Source organism: Labrus bergylta, chromosome 8 (assembly GCF_963930695.1).
Source record: "Labrus bergylta chromosome 8, fLabBer1.1, whole genome shotgun sequence".
Lineage (NCBI taxonomy): Eukaryota > Metazoa > Chordata > Actinopteri > Labriformes > Labridae > Labrus > Labrus bergylta.
In genome coordinates this window covers 15,040,673-15,060,544 of record NC_089202.1, presented here as the reverse complement: position 1 = coordinate 15,060,544, position 19,872 = coordinate 15,040,673, and the positions used below count along the sequence as shown (strand labels likewise).

At 42.2% G+C, this 19,872-nt stretch overlaps 1 protein-coding gene across 1 annotated transcript in view; it reads right to left on the bottom strand.

Moving 5' to 3' along the window:
• The window catches only part of cicb (capicua transcriptional repressor b), a 36,934-nt gene extending 19,904 nt beyond the window's left edge, over positions 1-17,030 (bottom strand). Inside the window, 2 exon segments of the mRNA XM_065957972.1 lie at positions 6,986-10,951; positions 16,828-17,030. Coding sequence (XP_065814044.1) covers positions 6,986-10,823 — 3,838 coding nt within the window. The 5' untranslated portion in view covers positions 10,824-10,951; positions 16,828-17,030.
• Between the last annotated feature and the right edge of the window lie 2,842 nt (positions 17,031-19,872).

The window sequence follows — 19,872 nt, the reverse complement described above, 5'->3', positions numbered from 1 at the left end:
GGCACCAAGGAGGAGCACCGCTTTAGCTCACTCTCCCATCCCATCTCTCTTATCCCTTAATTCATCTTCCACCCCTGTGCTCGGCGTCTCTCCCTCCCACAACCTGCTATTTGCTCCGTCCAATTATAACTCGATCCACCAGTCCTTCGCAGTTACCATGGCAACAGCTGTGTTGGGCACAGGTCCCCATGTCGCCTGCGGTCACAAGTCTGCAACTGACCATCACCATCTAGTGCATCTAAATAAAGTTCAACACTCATTATACTTTTTAGTTTATGGCCCCCTTAAGCATGGATCTGTAAAATACAAATAGGAGAGATTTTGTGACCTGCCTTTTTTTTACGGATTTATTCGAGTTTTAGTTCAAACTGAGAGATCAATCGGTTTTAAAAGCAAAAATGTTGCAAATGTTAAGCCTTCATCAGAGAATATTAAGATTATAATGATTGTTACTGGAATTTGAATAGAGCTCACAAAAATACATTTTACACTTTTAGACATCTGCAGATTCACTGCCGTCCTAACGGTGAATAAATAGCATTAGAGAAAAATTCAAAAAGCACCAACTTCAGACCAGAGTTTGGATACCCTGATCATTTCCCCACTGTGTGAAAGAGCTTGCAATGCAAGTGTATGACCATCTGGGGGCACTACTAGCCTGCAGAAAAATGGCCAGCAGAGCAGAAAACCAGATCAACGACTGTGGAGCAGGAGATGCGAGGAAAGCAGAAGAGGAGAGTGGAGGGAAAGAGAGAGAAAGGAATTCCTAGGTTGTATAAAACTCTTCTCATTCCAAACTTTGGGATGTGAGGAATTAGACTGTGATCTCCCAAGATGAATAGTATGAATACAGGATTAACTGAGATCATGAAGAAGCAGTAACAAATCTGCATACTGGTGGAACTTTACGTCCATGCATTTGAAGTCTTGGAGCCACCTTAGTCTAAGGGGTCCCTCTGCACCAGGGCATTTTGAGAATCTCCCCAAAGTATGCTTCACCAAAAAGGAAACAGGATTATTGCTACACATGACTTTTGTGGTAAGTCTTGAGGGCTTCACATGTGCTTCAGTGCCAGTCTAGATGGCTGAGTGATCCAGATGTGGTTGTTGCCATGGCCAGGGAGGATATGCAGGGTTTTAAGCGTTACGTAAAGCAGGGGGCGGGAGGGAGTGGGGATGTTATTCCCGGGTATCCGTATCCGGGTAGACCAGGATGAAGAGAGCGAAGTGAAGAGGAGGGGAGGCAAAGCCACTGCAATGCGATGGAACGAAGGGTTAAAACAAATGTGTCATAATTTTTGTTTTTAAAGAAAATTTAAAAAATGAGACAGGGAGAGTGGGTGAGAAAGTACGTGTCCAAGTGTGAAAAACAGTGCGAAAAAAGTCAGTTCACGTGTATTAAAGGGAGCATGACATGTCTACTCAGTGTTGCACAAACTGCAAGCACACAAGAGTAACACGGTGAGACAAATACAGAGAATTATACACACTTCATTATAAAAAGGTTCAATTACCGGTATCATTCTAATTTGAATCCTTTTAAACTGTAATGCAAACATTTGAAAAACACTGAATGTGTCCCATGTGACAGATCTATAAAGCAGGCTTGATTAAGATGCAGTAAGTGCAAGGAAATATTTTCCAAGACAAAAGGATGTTAATAAGTGCTGCAACATATCGGCTATGATGCCGCACAGAGCAAGCAGATTCAAAAAGCGTTCAAACAGATTAAGCTGGTATTTTTCGTGAAACTGAGATATGGATACAAGAGAACTAAAAACTAACGTAAGACCTTTACAGCAACAAGGTCATTGAGTTCATCTCTACAAAAAGACACGCTGCACTCTTTTGTCAGTGAATACCGAGCTTTAACATTTACAGTCATTCCCATTAAATGTAAACAAAGTAAAATATTTTTGGTGTTATATTCAAAATGACTGAACACTGTAGTGGCTGTTTAAAAAGTGTGTATAAGGATGACCTGGAACACTTCTGTCTCTTCTTAAATAATTTAGAGGAAACCCTCTGATTTCACGTTTCTGTTTGCAGGGAAATGTTGACTGAAAAAAACGAAGACACAATGAGATGGAGCAACCAATAATGTGTTTGTGTTGTAAACACATGTGAGCACACTACAGTTCCTCCTCTCAGTGAAACAAGCACACGTGCCACACTCTCACAGACACACATGAAAACACAGACACACTCACACATATACACAAACATACACACACACACACACACACACACACACACACACACACACAGGGGTTTCTATTTCTATTTGTGAATATTTTATGTTATGAACTGGCTATTTAAGTGTGATGTTTGCTTTGTTGCCATGGCAACAGACGGTTGGTGCTCATACATCACATCCGGTACTCAATGATTGACGCTTGGATTCTCTGTCTCATACACACACACTGCATGCAACACACACGTGACACCAAAAAAAAAAAAAAAAAAAAAAAAAAAAAAGAGAGAGAAAACGAACTCATCCTTCACCTTGTTGTGTCGCTTACAATTTTTACGGGCATTACTTTAACGGATTGATTTTTCAAGAAGTTAGCATTCAGTTTACTTACTCATTAGCGGCTTGTGTGTAAGGTGTGAAAGCACACACGCGCACACACGCACACACACACACACACACACACACACACACACACACACACACACACACACACACACACACACACACACACACACACACACACACACACACACACACACACACACACACACACACACACACACACACACACACACACACACAGAGCAGCATTTTCTTTAAGTGTTTGACAGTTGAAGAGCTTAACTGAGCTATGGGATTGTTCCCTTTTCTAATTGAATGAATAAAAACAGAATATATTAAGCAAATAGAAAATATAACTTCTTTAAGAGAGGACGAGCTCAGTCTGTTTCTGTATATTGTGAAAATTAGTTAAACCTGTTCCCTTCATCTTAAATATCATCGTGTCTTGTCATCCTACACGTTAATTCTACACTAACTCTCAATTATTTCACATAAATTTCATTCACCTCTTGAAAATCAAAGTTTCCACCTGACAATAGGAATAATCAGTACAGTATTTTTATGATTGTCAAATTAAGTTTTGACTCTTCAGACCATTTGCAGGTTTCCTAAATCAGCGTTAATGTTTCATTATAGATGATATGTCGGAGCATTTCAAATTATTTGTGTTACACTGCTGATTTTTCAAGTGTTTTAATTTGAACATAATTCTGATGCACATCTAATGGGTGAACATTAATGTGATCAAATGTATACTCATACTGATCCTTAAGATTTAATCTGAACCACATTTATCACATTTACTCAAAGATACACATATCTAATGTCCAAATATTTTTCAAGATCCAGAAGTGCCCATAATAATTCCTCAGAGAATTTCTTTTTGTTGCTGTTGAACATTAATTTAGGACTACAGAGTCTAAAAACATGCAGAGATTTTCAAAAGTTTATCACATATTCTAAGTGAAACAATATCTAAGATTATATGAAAAACACTTAATGGCAAATGAAACTTAAGAGTAACTGTTCACAATATATCACTTTTTTCCAAGATAATAAGAAGACAAACACCTACACAGACGTGCAAATAACAAACATACCAAGTGTGTGACTGCACACATACGCGCAGCAGTTCCTACTTTTCCCTCGCGTTTCACACTCTCCTACAACCATATGTAAAAGCTCACACACACTCACTCTCTAAGTCAGCAATAAACACCCACATTTGCTGCTCATTCAAATGTCTTCAATGCACACACACACACACACACACACACACACACACACACACACACACACTCACACTCTCTCACACACACACACACACACACACACACACACACACACACACACACACACACACACACACACTGGCAAGCGTGCATGCATTCGCACAAAGAGATGCTATTCATTCATTCAGAGTCCTTTCAGCTGCAAAAAAGAGGATCTGAGGAGGGAGCGTACACTCAAAATGACAGCGTTGCCTTTCCTGTCCGCTTCTCTGTCCCCGTAGCAAAGGTCCATACAGGGAGAAGCACATACACACTGAGGGCAAAAGTCCTAAACACTTCACTAACTGGTGCTATATGTCTATATATAAATTATTTGAGAAGTAGGTTCTTATTTTAAGCGGATGATGAGTAATGCTTGCTCTCTCTCTCTTTCTCTCACACACACACGCACACATGTTAAAGTGTTAAAGTCCTGCAAATTCCTACACAAGAGCTGGAGAAACAAATTCTTTATGCAACCACTCAACACTGAAACATATCGTACACTCACCCACAATGCAGACACACTAGAGAATCAGCAGGAATAGTTTGTAGTGACTAAGAAATAGTAGTCAATAAAGTCAGGATGTCACACACAGGTATGCTGATGAGAATAATGTTGGTCAGACTTTCAAGAAGATTTTTTGATTTTAAGACTGTAAGATTTGTTCATAACTTTCATCTAAATCCTTGTCTTTTCCTCATTCTTTGTCTTTACTGTATTCCTGTATGGGGACATTTCTCTTTGAGCCATTCCTCATTCTTTGTCTGATCGAATCCCCGTTTCTCACTCTCTCTGAAACACCAAATCAAAAACAAGTTGGTGGAAGCCGTCCATAATTGGCCTTCATACATGTGGCCCACATGTTCCATGCACACTTTTTACTTTGGCTTTAAATGTTAATTTCATGTGCAGCACTGCGCTTTTTAGTCTCTCCATTATTCTCTTTGTCATCATATTCCTTACATTTTATGTTGAAATCTTCTACTCCATCTCCCTATATAACTTGAATGTTTTACTGGATCACGTCAATATGGTGTAGGTTTTTTCTTTCTAGCCATGACGTTTCTCTCTTTAATGACATATAAGACCAAGTGAATATAAACAAAGAAAATCCTGTACGACATGCAGCCTAATCCCTATAGAAAACACAACAATTACGCATGCATTTTCTCCTTTTTCACTTTCTCTCTGTTATAATCACACACTCCAAGATACACAGACAGAGACACGCGCACGCACACACACACACGCGCGCGCATACATACACACACACACACACACACACACACACACACACACACACACACACGTAAATAATTCTGCATCTTGTAGTTGTGACCTTTTTTGCATAGAAAAGTGACAATAATTTTGTTTTATTTTATTGGTATTTTATTTTTTATTATAACACTGTTTAAATCTCGATATATCGTAATTTTTCAAAAATCATCAGACAAATGCAGCTCCTCTTCTGAGAGTGACCTGGGTGGACAGCAGGCTTTGTCTTGCCTCATCGTGCTGACTAGTGAATTAAGTGAAAATGGTGAAAATAGTGTATAGTTTTTATAGTGTATAGTTTCAGCAGTAATTCCAGAAAGGCCTTGTCCTGACCTGCTGAATCACAGGTGCCTTTTTCAAGACGTAAAGGGGTCACGTGACCAGGCTGAGCATTAACTTCAGTGTTATCAGCAGACATTGGGGAAGCAGGACAGACGACTGAAGCCATATGGGCTAACAGAAGCTTCTTTCACCGGGTATCAAAACATACACATACATTCACATTCTCACACACACACACACACACACACACACACACACACACACACACACACACAGGCTGAGGTACTGGCACGTTAATGTGGACCTAACTCTCTACACGGGGTGTTAACTGCTCCTAGACAAGTTATTATATAAAAAAGGTAAAGAGCCTTTAAAAAGCATTTTCTTGTATAAATGAATGGTTGTTAAACAAATGATGGTTAAGGCAAACTAGATATACTGACCAAATGAAATACAACACAGTAATAATTAATTACCACAGGTAGGCTGGTGTTTGATAATTACAAAACAGGTATTTATGAAAACTTTGCATTAAGCAAGTTTTATTCCTTATTTAATAATAACATATTATAACATGTAGTCTGGAATAGATCTCCCTCTCTGGGGTATCCACGGATATTTGTGAGTGTGTGTGTGTGTGTGTGTCAAAGCAAAAGAGAAACTCATAAAGCTATTTTAACACAATGTGCCTTGTCTTTTCATTATTGTAACCCCACAACCACTTTCTATGGATTAATCAACTTTTTCAAGTTAATAAACAATATTCTTCTGCTGTCTCTTCTCTGGTACTTTTCACAACATGGAGCTGCACTATCACTGCACTTATCTGCACTCTCCCCTTAGTAGAATCATCTCCATCATTCTCCAACTCCATCATATTACAAAATCATTCAATACTTAAAATAATAAAGGCCAGAAAAATTCCTCAGTCCATTTTAGATTGACATCTGTGTGTCAGTAGTTGATAGTAAAGAACTGTGCGTATAAAAAAGAGGTCATTCAAAAAGTCAGACAAAAATCTAACACACATTAGACACACTTCATGAAATGGAATTGAAAAAAAAGCCTAAAATATGTTAATTCTGCAGCAAATAAAAAAAAACACTCTTGGGGATGTTGCAGAAAATGTTTCCCTTGTGTTCCTGTTCTTCCAAAAATTGAGATTCATTAAATATTTAGCAGGGAAGAGTATTTCCTCCCTTTTTTACTCTATGCCCATCTGAAATAAGTGAATTATGATTTCATGTAAGAATAAAGTTTGACATTATATTTTCCTTTTTATATTTTTAATTTTAAGTATGTACCATAGAAATTGTGTTTTATAAATTCCTTTATCTTAATTATGTTCTCATTGATTTGATACATTTTAGTGTCCTTCTTTTTGACCCACACTCCCCCCCAAAAAACTGAACTATTTATCATACCATTTCATTTTTCTTAAGGTTAACAGAATGCACCATTTCATATGTATATCTCACATAACTCCACTTCTCTGACTACAGACCATTCCTCAAATTGTGATTAATGTTTTTTTAGTCTCCATACTTTCCCTAAATACCCTCAAACTCACTGGACTCACTTACAAATTACACCCACAAATAAGCAGCAAATTCTCACCTGTGCCAGGACGTCCCATAATGATGTCTTTTCTCGGGACAGGATGAAGGTTTTCAGTTGGGAGAATCAGGGGCAGCAGAGCAGTAGGAGAGGGGTGACAGGGAACTGGCTGCTGGACCTCACCCCCAAACCCTGTCCCCCTGTTCTCTTCTTGTTCCCCAGAACTGTCCGTGCTACTGGGAGCAGGAGCCGTGACTGTTGTGCTGACTGTTACTGACAGGGCCTGCAGGGGGGCCACAGGGGTGTCAGTGGTGGGCAGGGAGGAAGGTGACACAAGCACCAGAGTTTGGGATGGACTCCGTAAGAGGACAGTGCCGTTGGGAACTGCGGCTGCAGCAGCGTTGATGGGGACCGGAACCTGGAGGCCAGAAATTTGCTGAGGGGTGAGGGCTGTTAGGCCAATGTCTTTAGATGTGGTGTTTTCTGTCCCCTCCTCATTTCCCCCTCCATCTCCCAATGGGCACTCTGAAAATTTTGCCAGTGGGACTTCAGGATTTCTCACAATAACAGGGGAGTCCCGCAAGGTCTGTTGGGTTACAGGGACCACTCGACGAGGTCCTCCATCAGGGTTGATAGGAGAAGGAGGAGTTGGAGACATTAGTAGAGGAGGGGGGGAAACAGCAGGGGAGGACGGTGGCCTACTAGAGGAGGGGGTGGTCACTCCTCTGGGTCGGGAAAAGGTGGGTGTGTGAGGATGTGAAGCTGGTGTCTGGGGGGACAACACCCTGAAAGAGTTATTGAGCTCCCCCTGCTCCAGCTCTGTCCGGGGCGTGTAATCATGGTGGTGTGAGGGGAGAGGAGGTGGAGGAGGTGCATCAGACTTTCGTTTGCTGGGGCTCATGGGAACTGTAAACGTCAGGTTGCTGTGGAAGGAAGGCTGGATGCCTGAAGTGTGTCTCTCCCTTTCTCCACCTCCAGCAAGGGTTGTAGTCTTACTGCCCCCTGCTCCGCCTCCCCCTGTCCCACTGGGCTGCCTGTGCCTCCGGTGATTCAGAACAGGGGAGGCTGTAATCGGGGAGAAGTTGGCCGGTCTGAAGCCAAAAAGCGGGGAGGGTGAGGGAGAGGGGGCAGGGGAGAAGGGTGACTGGTTAGAGATGGGCGAAAAGGAGGGGGTGCCAGATCGGGAGCTCCCTAGTGACACGAGCATGGTTGCGGCCTCGCACTCATCGAAGTCAAAGCGTGACGAAAGTTCATGGGGGAGGAGGGTGGGGAGAACCAAACGGGGTCTGGAGTCTCCTCTGCTACTGGCCTCGCTGCTCTCTCTCGACGTGTCGTCCCACTCAAACTCACTGCTTGTTCTGCCTCGCAGGTCCGAAGGTGTGACTGTCCCTGAGCTGCTGCCCCCTCCTCCCCTTTCTCCCCCGGCTGCGTCCATCTCTTTGGTCCTCATTGACAAGTGTCTGGAGCAGTATCCTCGACGCTGCGACTCCTTCATACAGCCCTCCCTGGAGCACAGCCTCCTCCACTGCTTACCATTGAACTTCTTACGGATACCATTAGGTGTGCACACCACATCACCTTTCTTGTATTTCTGCTGAGCCAATGAGAGAGGTGTCCTGGAACGGGAGGGCGTAGAGGAGGACCCCCCGCCAGAAGAAAGAGTAGGGGTTTGTGTTGGAGTGGTCTTTGATGGAGGTAGGTTTGGAGTGTTGTTGTTTAACTCAGACCCCATTAGGGCAGGTGATGGTGGTGGTTGAGGACTAGCTAGGGTGGAGATGTGTAGGGGACCCATACCCCGTACCACAGAGAGCTGCGGAGAGGAGGGGGAGTAGCAGCTGGACTTGGAGACCATGTTTCGCTGCTGAGAGGTTGCAGAATTTGGCTTGTTTCCGACAATGAGGCCCATGTTAAAACGAGACACCTCAACGTCTTCTTCTGGGGTGTTTGGCTGTTTCTGCCCCTCTCTGTCAGAGTATTGATCTCCACAGCCTTGGACTGAACCAGCGATACCCGAATGAGGTGGGGGATTTACATTTCTATAGGGAAGCCCTCCTGCTACCGTTTCATGTGAAAAACTATTGCCCAACCTAGTTCCCCCTCCTAGCACCCCCATCCCAATACTCAACTGGCACACTTCCCTCTCCACCTCCAGTTCCTCCCTCCGCTCCCTCTCTTCCCTTTCCCTGTCCCGCTCTCTCTCCTTCTCCCTCCCACCATCTATATGTGGAACCTCCCATGGACGAATGACAAGCCTCAGACTTTGTCGGGACACCCACACAGCCTGAGCATTAGCTTTCCTTTTCTCTTTCTCAGACCCTACCCCTCCATTGTCCTGAATATCTGTGTCCTCACTCAGGAGCACCTGGTAAGGAAATGTGACACCAGGGTGGGGGTCCACCTGGGTGACAACCCCCTCTCTGTACAGCAGAGGACCCCTCTCCTCCCCGCCAAAGGGCACACACACTCGGGTCCCGATGGCAACAGGTGCCATGCCAGGTGGGGGGGCATCCAAAATGAACTCTACAGTGCTCTTGTCCTGTGGTGATGATGTCATCGCGGCTCCACCATCGAAAGGGTATTTAACAAAGGTCTCCGCTCCTTGGAGCTGCACTTCAACAGACCCTCCACTCACCCTACGCACCACTCCTGGTCTGAACACATATGATAAAGTGCATGAGTCAGCCTCTTTAACCCCTCTGTTTCCTGAAGTCATGGTCGTCTTTATCTGACGAGCCAGAACTCTCTGGTTCTTCATGCCTTTCGCCAGAGCTTCAGCTAGACCCTCTGAGAGACTGGCCTCTTTAGTGTGCGAGTTAAGGAGAAGAGCTGGAATGTGGGAGTTTTTCTGATGAAGGCTTGGTCCTGTTGCTTCCATTGCGTCCAGGTCAGCTGAGTGTTCACTAGCTGTATCCGTAGACGAGCAGCGCACTGAGGTAGGGGCCGCCTCTGAATCATTTTCCCTAGCCAGGGAATCTTTTTCCTGGGAATCTGCTTTCCTGAGGGCCCTATCTTCTGTGGAAACAAAATGGTTTGCTCCTGTAGCTTTACTGTCCACAGTTAGCACTAATGGTTGATTACCTGAGCTATTATTACTTCTACTATTACTGCTATTGATAAAAGTACTATGGCTCCCAACGTTACTGTTACTATTGTTAGTCAGGTTGTTAATACCGAATGTACTGTTATTACGACTACTGATCCCTACATTAGTGCTTTTATTAATGCTGTTATTAATATTGTTACTACTCTTTACATTATTATGGGGCGTAATCATTCTATCACTGATTTTGCTGTTAATATTGCAGTAACTGTTGCGTATGAGTGCAGGGCTGGAGGTAGGAATGGTAGTGAGTGAACTTGTGTTGTTAGCAAAGTGCTCATATGTGTATTTTTTCTTGGGCACACGGGCCTTGAATGTGGCTGTTTTCCTACTAGAGACTGAGACTGAGCTTGGGCTGTGATTTGCGGCCAGAGGGGGTGTGGTTGTGGAGATCGGCGCAGGGGCAGAGGCAGAGGCAGAGGCAGGAAGTGCTAAAGTATCAGTGGACATAGTACTATTTCCATTTGTCCTTTCTATTTTCTCCGTTTCTGTCTTTTCTTCTTCCTTCTTCATGTCCTTTGCATCTGGCTCCACAGGTTTCAGCAGCTCTGCCGGCTCCTCCTTCAGAAGAGTATTGCTGTTTGTGAGTGGTTTTTCATCAGAGTTTGAGGCTGTGGCTGGGGTTTGCTTGCGTGTGGAGGGAGTGATGGGTGTAAGCTGTGTAGGTTTGACGATTGTCTCCCCCTTGACTCTTTTGGGGTCTTTCTCTTGAAGGGGTTGGGACCCTCCTCTTCTTCTCCCACCTCTTCCTCTAGTAATCAGGGGAGAACGGCCTCTGTTTTTCTTCAATGGTCTCATCCTTTCTTCACTGTTTACAAAGTGCTGCAGGTTTTGCAAAAGAATCTCCTTTTTCACTTATAAGGCACTCCTTTTTGTCTTTCTCTTCTTTGTCTTCTCCCCTATGCTTCTGTCCTCTGTGTTGCACCCTGGAAAGGAAGAATACATGTGGTCTTTTATTATCAGCATTAATTACCATCCAATATTGTTGACAAGAAAAATGACGTCATACCTGGAATTGTGCTACACTGCACTTACTACAACATTAGCTAAAAATCTGACGTATGCTTTCACTCACCCCCTGTCTGACTGATCTACGAGTGTGCATGCAAGCACGCGTCTGCATTTCCTCTTTTTTGCCATTATTTCAAACAAAAGAGCAGAATTAAAACAAAATAAAATTGATTAATCAAAATTAAGGTCACGATTGATTTTCTTAAGGTTATATAAATTCTTGTCAAAGCCTCTTTGTAGTCACTTAATTTAATATAAAATAATCAAACAAAAATGTATAGATATGAAGTAGTAGATCTGTCTGCATTGAAAGTGAATATGGTAGCCTTTAGAAATAACTTAATAAGCCAAAAAAATGCAATAAAATCATCAAAAAAAGAATAATGAAGAAAGGTAAATGTCCAAGGTCACTTGTGTACAGTACTAAAGTACTTCAGTATCTGCTCAATAGTGAGGCCTACATATTTTTTCATCTCAAATGCATGCAGGGATAAAACGACGTATTCTACTCTAACACAGTAACACTCACACATGAACACACTTGAGATTCATACGACAGGCTCGATGCATCCACTGTACTCCCTTCCTCTCACGCTATGCATTATAGACTTGAGACGTTTTAATGTGAGAAAGGAGCAACAACAACACAGACACACATTTATTTTAACTGCCATCAGGAGGCTGCCTTGGTGAGGTCACCCTACAACATGGGTGAGAGACAGAAAGAAAGAGAGAGAGAGAAAGTGAGAGGTTGGAGTATGTGTCTGACTCTACTCCAGTAAGCTGTTCTTGTGTAGTCACTGGGAATTTCCAGAGTCATTCTATCACTCGCTGGCCCTCTCTCACTCTCTCTCGATGTCTCAGTCTTTCCCAGTTTTTCCTCTTGTGTCATTGTCTCACTGACCCACACTGCAGACAACACACAGTTCTACTAAAAGACAATATCATTGGAATGATCTGTCATGGCAAGATAAGCCAAAAATGAGAGAAATTAAAAGGCCGGCCGGATCGGGCACACACACTGATGCAAGATTACAGTCTCTCTCTCTCTCTCTCTCTCTCTCTGTTTCTCTCTCACACATGAATTCACACACACACACACACACACACACCCACACTTGTGTAAGCGTGCACCCTTTGACTAAGCCCAGCTTCTCACCAACACATTCACACACCTTCACTCCTACAAATACAGACTTGCACACACGGTCACATTTACACCGTGCTAAAACTTCCTATCGTAGACATGGGAAAAGTGCATCACACACACATAAGGTGACCTTGTTGTTAACTATTTGTTTTTTAATTCCTGCAGTACAGAAAAACATCTCTTGCTGGCGATGGCTTGTGTGACAGATAAACAACCTCAGTTAATCACACAGTCATCATCAAGTCTCCATTTCGACCTCGTACGATAAGAGTGAGATTTTGTTTTGATACAGGGTAACAACTAAATCTAAATTTACTTATTGCATTTTTATTGTAATGAATTTAAGGAGAATATAAACATTGTCTATATCTATGGTCAATTATCTTCTTTTTGAGATGAAAATGAAAATGATAATGACGTTTTGTATTTCAATACAATTGCACCAAATTAGTTGCTAACATCTGGAGTTAACTACTGTTACAGCAATGTTCCGTGCAGATGGAAGGATCGTTGTTATCTAATACTTTATACAAAACAGTCAAAAAAAATGGAGCTTAAGAAGATAAGTCCTACTTCATCTTAAGTTTGTGAAAAATTGACTTTTTTATTATGTAGTTTTCATATTATTGCTTAGAAGAAACTGCATTTTGAAACACATTATCCTCAATACCAATAAGAAGATTAAACTGTATATTACCCACCATTGGCAAAACAATAAATACATGTATAAATATCATCAAGTGCACATTAGATTAATTATCATTAAGCACTTCTAAATAACTGTAACTTTTAACCTCTATGTGCAGAAAAAAAAAAAGAGTCCTGAGGAATGTTCCTCCTACTAGTTTCAGGCCAAATACCCATTCCGGTTTAGGCCCGGACCGGGAGTTGTGGTCCGATAGAGTCATTGTAGTGAACTGGAAAAGACAGGAAGGAGTCAGGAACACTTGGCTGTATAGCCAGTTCACTGAATGACTCAGGAAGATCTGCTTTTAGCAAAGACAAATGTTTTTGGTCATGCTCATGGCCTCACAAAATGATCTACACTCATGCACATAATGCAATGGAAGGCATGTTTGAGTGTAGAGTTATGAAGGTGTCGGACTGCACGAAAAGTCTGCATGCACAACATGTAGATAAAAAAAGTATTTCATCATTAGATATTTTTAGTTTGGAGTATTTGATGCAAGTTTGAAAACAGATAGAAAAAACTGTTGATAATCAAAGATGAGTGAAAATTGTTGAGTACATCCTTGAAAAAATAACAACATATTATTGAGAGATCTGTATTCAAACTACAGGCAGAAAAAAAACAATGATGCCATAATTACCTGAAATGCTTTATACTTAATTAAAGATAAAAGTGGAGGAATATGAGTTATTAATCTTAATTTAGCTGTGTCCTCTCAGGAAAGCAACTATTTTACTACCTCTCCTCCCCTTAAAGGTCAAAGCATTACACACACTTTTGTATGCGTGGCAAACATTCCCTTAATTGAAAATAAATGCAGCCTTATTGTTTGGTAGGAGTGATCCAAGATGCCAAGCGCTAGTCTGAATTAAGATTCCTTCTTTTGGTTGTTGTTTTATTGGATCAATCGAACCAAAAGAAATGCAGGAAAATGGCTTAAAGATGCATATTGTTCGTTGGGCTGAATCAAGACGAAGCCAAAATGACCTCCATCGTTATTTGGTTACACAAGGTGCTAAACCTTCCAACATTGGAGCAAGTTAAGAACGAGATATTTTCTTGTCTTCTATGAAGCCACTCTAAATACCAAATTGTTAGTAAAATAGATGGCTATCGTTTCCATTGCTTTGGACAGCACATCTCCTCAAACAACAAAAAGATGCTGTTTCACCCAATCCACATCGAGGAGCACGCAGTGTATACCCCCCCTCACACACACAGCATAGCAACATCAAACTTTACACACATACTAAACGCTCTCCTAGGAATTTACAGTGCAGTCATGCATACGCTGTTAAAATCTCCTTTAGACCTTTATAACGTTTCACACTCAAACGTTCATGGTAGGTATAAACACCCATACACACACACAGACGTACACATGCATGCAGAGAGCTCACACTGACCATTCTAACTTTTGGTTTTCAGTAAAATCACAAAGTTCTGCTTAAACTATCAGATAATAAAATATAATTTGTCATCCAAAGAGCACCTTACTGGTGGTTTTATAGCTGAAAAACCGTACATTTATGCGTCTAACACACACACACACACACACACACACACACACACACACACACACACACACACACACACACACACACACACACACACACACACACACACACACACACACACACACACACACACACACACACACACACACACACACACACACACACACACACACACACACACACACACACACACACACACACACACACACACGCATCCAGTCAGTCATAGGCAACATCATCTCAATGTCAACACTACAAAATGAATAAGTTCTACAGTATTTACAACTACATTATACAACCCTGTTAAACGTCCACCTTGATGCCCGTTTATTTGTGTATTCGTAGGGAATTTAGCCTATGCCCCAACGCAACATGGCACAGAGTGTGTGTGTGACGTGCGTGTAAGAAGTGTGGGTATTTATGCTGCTTATAGCACATAAGTAAGGCAATATCTGCCTTTTTTTAGGTTGTGTCTACTTTATTCAACGCTGCAATTGCACTAAATGGCAATGTGAGTGTATACGTAGTTACCAGGCACACTGCAGCTCATCCTTCTCCTAAAAGCATTTTATTGGTGTCTGTATGGGCGCAGGGCTGCAGTGAGGGGAACGGGGATGTAGGGGAAAGAACATGCGATGGTACGACAGTGGAACACAGTAGTAAAGCTGGAATAGTGAAGCCTACCGGCCCTCGTACACTCTGGCATGGAAGGGCAGCGTTGCCCTTAACTGGGTCACCAGAAAACACACTCACACATGAAACAGCAGAAAAGAAAATGCTCTGATACACACACACAATGTATGTTTACGTGCTCAAGATTTGGTGTGATGTGATGGCACAGGCAACAAGTTAGACAAAAATTTGATTGGGGTATTTCAGGTGAAGCAAGAGGGCGAGCTGTGAAAAGTGTGTACGTGAGAATGCAAGTAAGTAACTGCACTTGTTTAAAAAGAGCATCCATTGTGACGTAGTATGAATAATGGTAGCTGTTTACTCGCAGGCATATCTGATTTAAGAGATTATATCGATAAAAAAAGAGAAACACTAAGGCTTGAATTTGTGCATCCTGGCCAGTATTGATCAGGAGACTGTAGCATGGAACACAGGTGACTGTTCCTGTTTAGGACCAAATGGCAAAAGTGGCAATGCCACATCAGTGATCTACAAGCCGTGGAAAGATGCCTTCACCATCAGGGACTTGTCTCCTGCGTAAACACTGCCAATAATGAGGATATGAGGAATGCATGCCACAGCGCATATCTGCAGGCCAGCTTGGGACACTTTAAGATTAAATGTTAAAAGCATTACATTCTGTGGCTAAAATTATACCCAGAGAGAATTGAGAGGAAAAACTGTTAAAAAAAAAAACTGCACAGTCAGAGATGTCAGCGGCGCATCGACAATGATTGCAGCGCAGAAAAGTGGAGTGTGCAGCGAGGGAAAAGCCGAGAAAACACCGAATGCATGCCCGACTCCTTTGCGCTGATCTCCGCGAGTACTACGAGAGGCGCTACACAATGTCAAAGGAGTATTATGACTGGAGGCAGTCAGCCGGTCTGCTCTGCTGTAAGGTGCCCGGTAATAAACACAAACAACCGGTTTCGAGTTATGTTTTATGATCCAAGCCAGACGGGCCCATTTGTTCTTCATACAACGATGTTGGGCATGCATATATCCACTACTACGCCTATTGTACACACAGATAGAAGGTTCCTTCCCTCCTGAAGGAGTCCGTAAGGAGACACCTTGTTTATGTTTTTGAAACTTGTAAAAAAGGTAGAAATCTTTCCGTGTTGGTGTTTCGCTCTAGTAAGCAGCTCAGTAATGTCAGTAGTAGTGGTGGTTGTTGTAGTATTCGTAGTACGCCACGGTCGCAGACTTCACTAGTACCCACATAATGACACCGTCAGCCAAGACCACAAGGAAACACGATTTATTACACGCACTCTGGTTGTTTTCTATTCACTCACCCGGGTGCATTTTGTAAACACGAAATCAGCTTGCTTTGCTTTTAATAAACATTCGGACTGCAATGCTGCAAATATGACGATTGTTTTTTTTTTTTTTTTTTTACTACGGTAGCGCTGCTTCCAAGCGAAACTCGACACTTGGGGTCAAGGAAAAAAAGTGCTCAACCTTTTACCAGACTATTCAATTATCACCCGAGTTCAGTGGAAATGTTTGACGGTCGTCCGTGGGACTGCGGTAAAACATTTGAGAAAAGTTTTTAGGCTGTTACACTCGCACCCCTCCCCTTTTTCTCTCGTCTCTTCCTCTGCTCTCAAGCGGTGTCACTCCGTTTTCTTCGGACGGTATCGGAACAAACGACCGACCGTGAGCAGTCACTTCTCACTCGTGTTCACTCGTTGCTCCTTGAATAAAAAAATGAATGTCAGTTGCGCTTCGGTTTTGCCAACTTAAGTTTCAACTCACCCAAACAGAGCTTTTTTTTTCCCCCCCGTCAGAGAAAGATTTATGGTCCTATTTTGCTGATAATGAAGCTCGCGTAAGTCTCGGTAACATCCCTTGGCTGTCGGCTTTGAAGACCGCACGTTTCAGACACACACTTTACTTTTCCTCCGCAAAACATGTCTTTCCCCCACAGAAACTCAAACAGAGGTACAAAAAAACTATCGGTCTTCTTTTCCACTACAGTCACAAAATGGTGAATGAACCACTAACAGCTGGGCGAGCCGACCAATCAGAGGTCGCTGACAGGTACAGTAGCCAATCAGCGACGGTGCCAGAGAACAGAGGGCGTGGCGGGCTGTCAAAGTCCAGTTGACGGACGGGGGATCCCAGCCAATGGCAGTCGGGATGCTTACCCAGACCGGTGTCCTGTCCCAAACTTTACAGTATCCAATAAGAGCTTTGGGAACCATAGGAACAGCATGAGGGCGGGTCAAAAGGCGGGAGCAAATAACTGAGATCCAACAGAAAGACACAAATGTTCCCTCCCCTTCTGAAAAGGAGTATGTTTACCATAATTGACAGCACAAGTGCCGTCCCCGAGCAGACGGAGATAATGCATCAACCCCTCTGTTCGTCCAGATAAGTAGTTGGTGCAGCAGTATCAAAAAAAAAAAAAAACAACAATGCGGGTTTTTCTATTGCTCAGCTTTTCAACTCTGGAAAAGCATTTGATAGTAGTTTAAGTTATTAATTGGGCAACATGGTGAAAACATGGACAGAGCACACAGATAAGCATGAATGTACGTGTGAAAAGTTTGGCTTGGAGCTGGGAAATTGCTTATATGGTGCAGAAGACGCATCATTGCCCGTTGCAAACAGCTCTCCCTCTCCCTTTTCTCTCAGCAACAGACGTTCACTTTCACCGCTGTCAGCCAATCAGCGCACAGCATCCCGCTGGATCTGACGTCGGCAATCTCTCTGCCCCGCCCACTCCACTGAAAGTGAACGGGACCGGTCTCCACTGACGTCACTTCACCGGCAGGCGATTGGGCAGGTGTACGACGTCTCGGGGCCAATGGATGGGCGCTACGGTGATGTCATCAGGAGTGTTGCCACCAGCTGGACCGAGGGGGCGTGGCCTGGCGTAAACTCGACTAACCCCAAATTTGTAACTTGCAGGCAGTGGTGGAAACGAACCGGTGTGTACTGACTAAACGATGTACATGTTTGGGATGATGGCACGTGCGTGAGTCGGCCATCCTGCACGTGTGATATATTTGATATATGAAATCTGTGTTGTGGCCTTTAACCTCTGCACAGAGGAAGGACGTTTACTCTACCGTGCAACATATATAATGCCATAATAGTAAACATTACATAATCCTATGCTCTGTGTGTAGTAGAAGACCGGAATCATGCTGAGACGGACAGATGCAGGATTTCCAAAAAGGCAGCGCCCCCTGTCGGTGTGCAGGGGGCGTGCAAGCTCAGCGATGAGAGAGAAGAGTTGTATAAACTTCAAGTCCAGTGAATGTTCTGATTGGCTGAAAGAAGCTGTATATTTTGTAAGAGTATTTAAACTAGTGTGTGTGTGTGTGTGTGTGTGTGTGTGTGTGTGTGTGTGTGTGTGTGTGTGAGAGAGAGAGAGATGGGGATGAACTTGGAGGTAGATGTTGATTAAATGTAGATATAGAGTGACATCTAGTTGTAAATATTCAGCACTGCAACTGACAAGTTTGGATGGTGAGTAAATCCCAAAGTTTAACTCGTAAGCTGTACTTTGTTTTCAAGTTTTCACTAATGTAATAAATATCCTGGGGTTAGCAAGATGAAGGTAGAGAATTAAAAATATATATTATTATTTAAAAAAAATAAATGTTGGGGGGTGTTAACTTTTTCTCACTGAAACAATTAACTCTGAGGTGTTTCTTTTAAGATACAGTTTTAAGCAATAATACAGTATATTCATAATATAGCATATGCAGTAGAGGCATCCAGCTAAAACCAGTTAAAGCTGTGATAGGTGGTCCCGCTTTAGATATGTGAGTAAAATAATACATCAAATTTACACTTTGCCTTTGTTTTTTCATTTTTATGCAGTAACTCAAACACGTTTTTGATGAGGATAGCTTACATTTTGTGATTAAAAGAATTATGACAAGGGTATGTAGGTATTATATTTAACAATTTTTGTTTCAAACTTTTACTTCTTCACATTGAGACATTGAGATATCCCTCATTTCCTACGATTTCCTAAGATTACAAGCACATTACAACAAGTGAAATAACTTTTTGAATTTGAAAACAAACTCATCAGCGCTCTCTGGTGGACAAAGTATGTAATATAAAGCATGTTCCTAACTGCCTTAAATTGTTGGCATTTGTTAGAGCTTATTCTTGTTACTTGTTCGCAGGAGTAATTTGCAGATAGTAGTTCGTCTGTGATGAATAAAGATTGTTATGTGTTATCACCAAGTTTAATTTTTTTTAATTCTTAGTCTAGTGAAAATCTGTTGAGATTCCCATCACCTTGCATGATAGAGGACACAGTCCAATAAGTTATAGGTAAAAAGAGAGGGAGTGTGACTTTTTTGTCAGGTCTATTCTCGACCTTGGATGATTTTGGAGATAAGCAGAAAAAAATTAAAAATGTACAAGTGCTAGGCCTATTTACTCTGGAAACACTCAAACTTTTAAACATACTGAACTGTGCAAACAGCTGTCCAGATTTTCCTCAACAAAGATTCTGCTGCCAGGTTTGTGCACTATGTGAGCAGTACTGGGCCTAGATTACTTTTTTACTCCTCTGCTCTGAACTGCTGAAATGAAAAAGGATGTTTGTACTAGCAGTACATTCGTCATTTGTAGCCAGAAATACCAATGTACAAACATTTGAGTTTTAACTCAAATATGTCAACAACAAAATAATTTGTTACAGACCTGCACTGTATGAAGTGTGATAACTTTGGCTATGGCTTAACTTTTTATTAGAAACACTGTCTTGTGTACCTAAAATACAGCTTGGGTGGACTTCAAGAAGTTTGACTTACAATGACAAATCTCTAT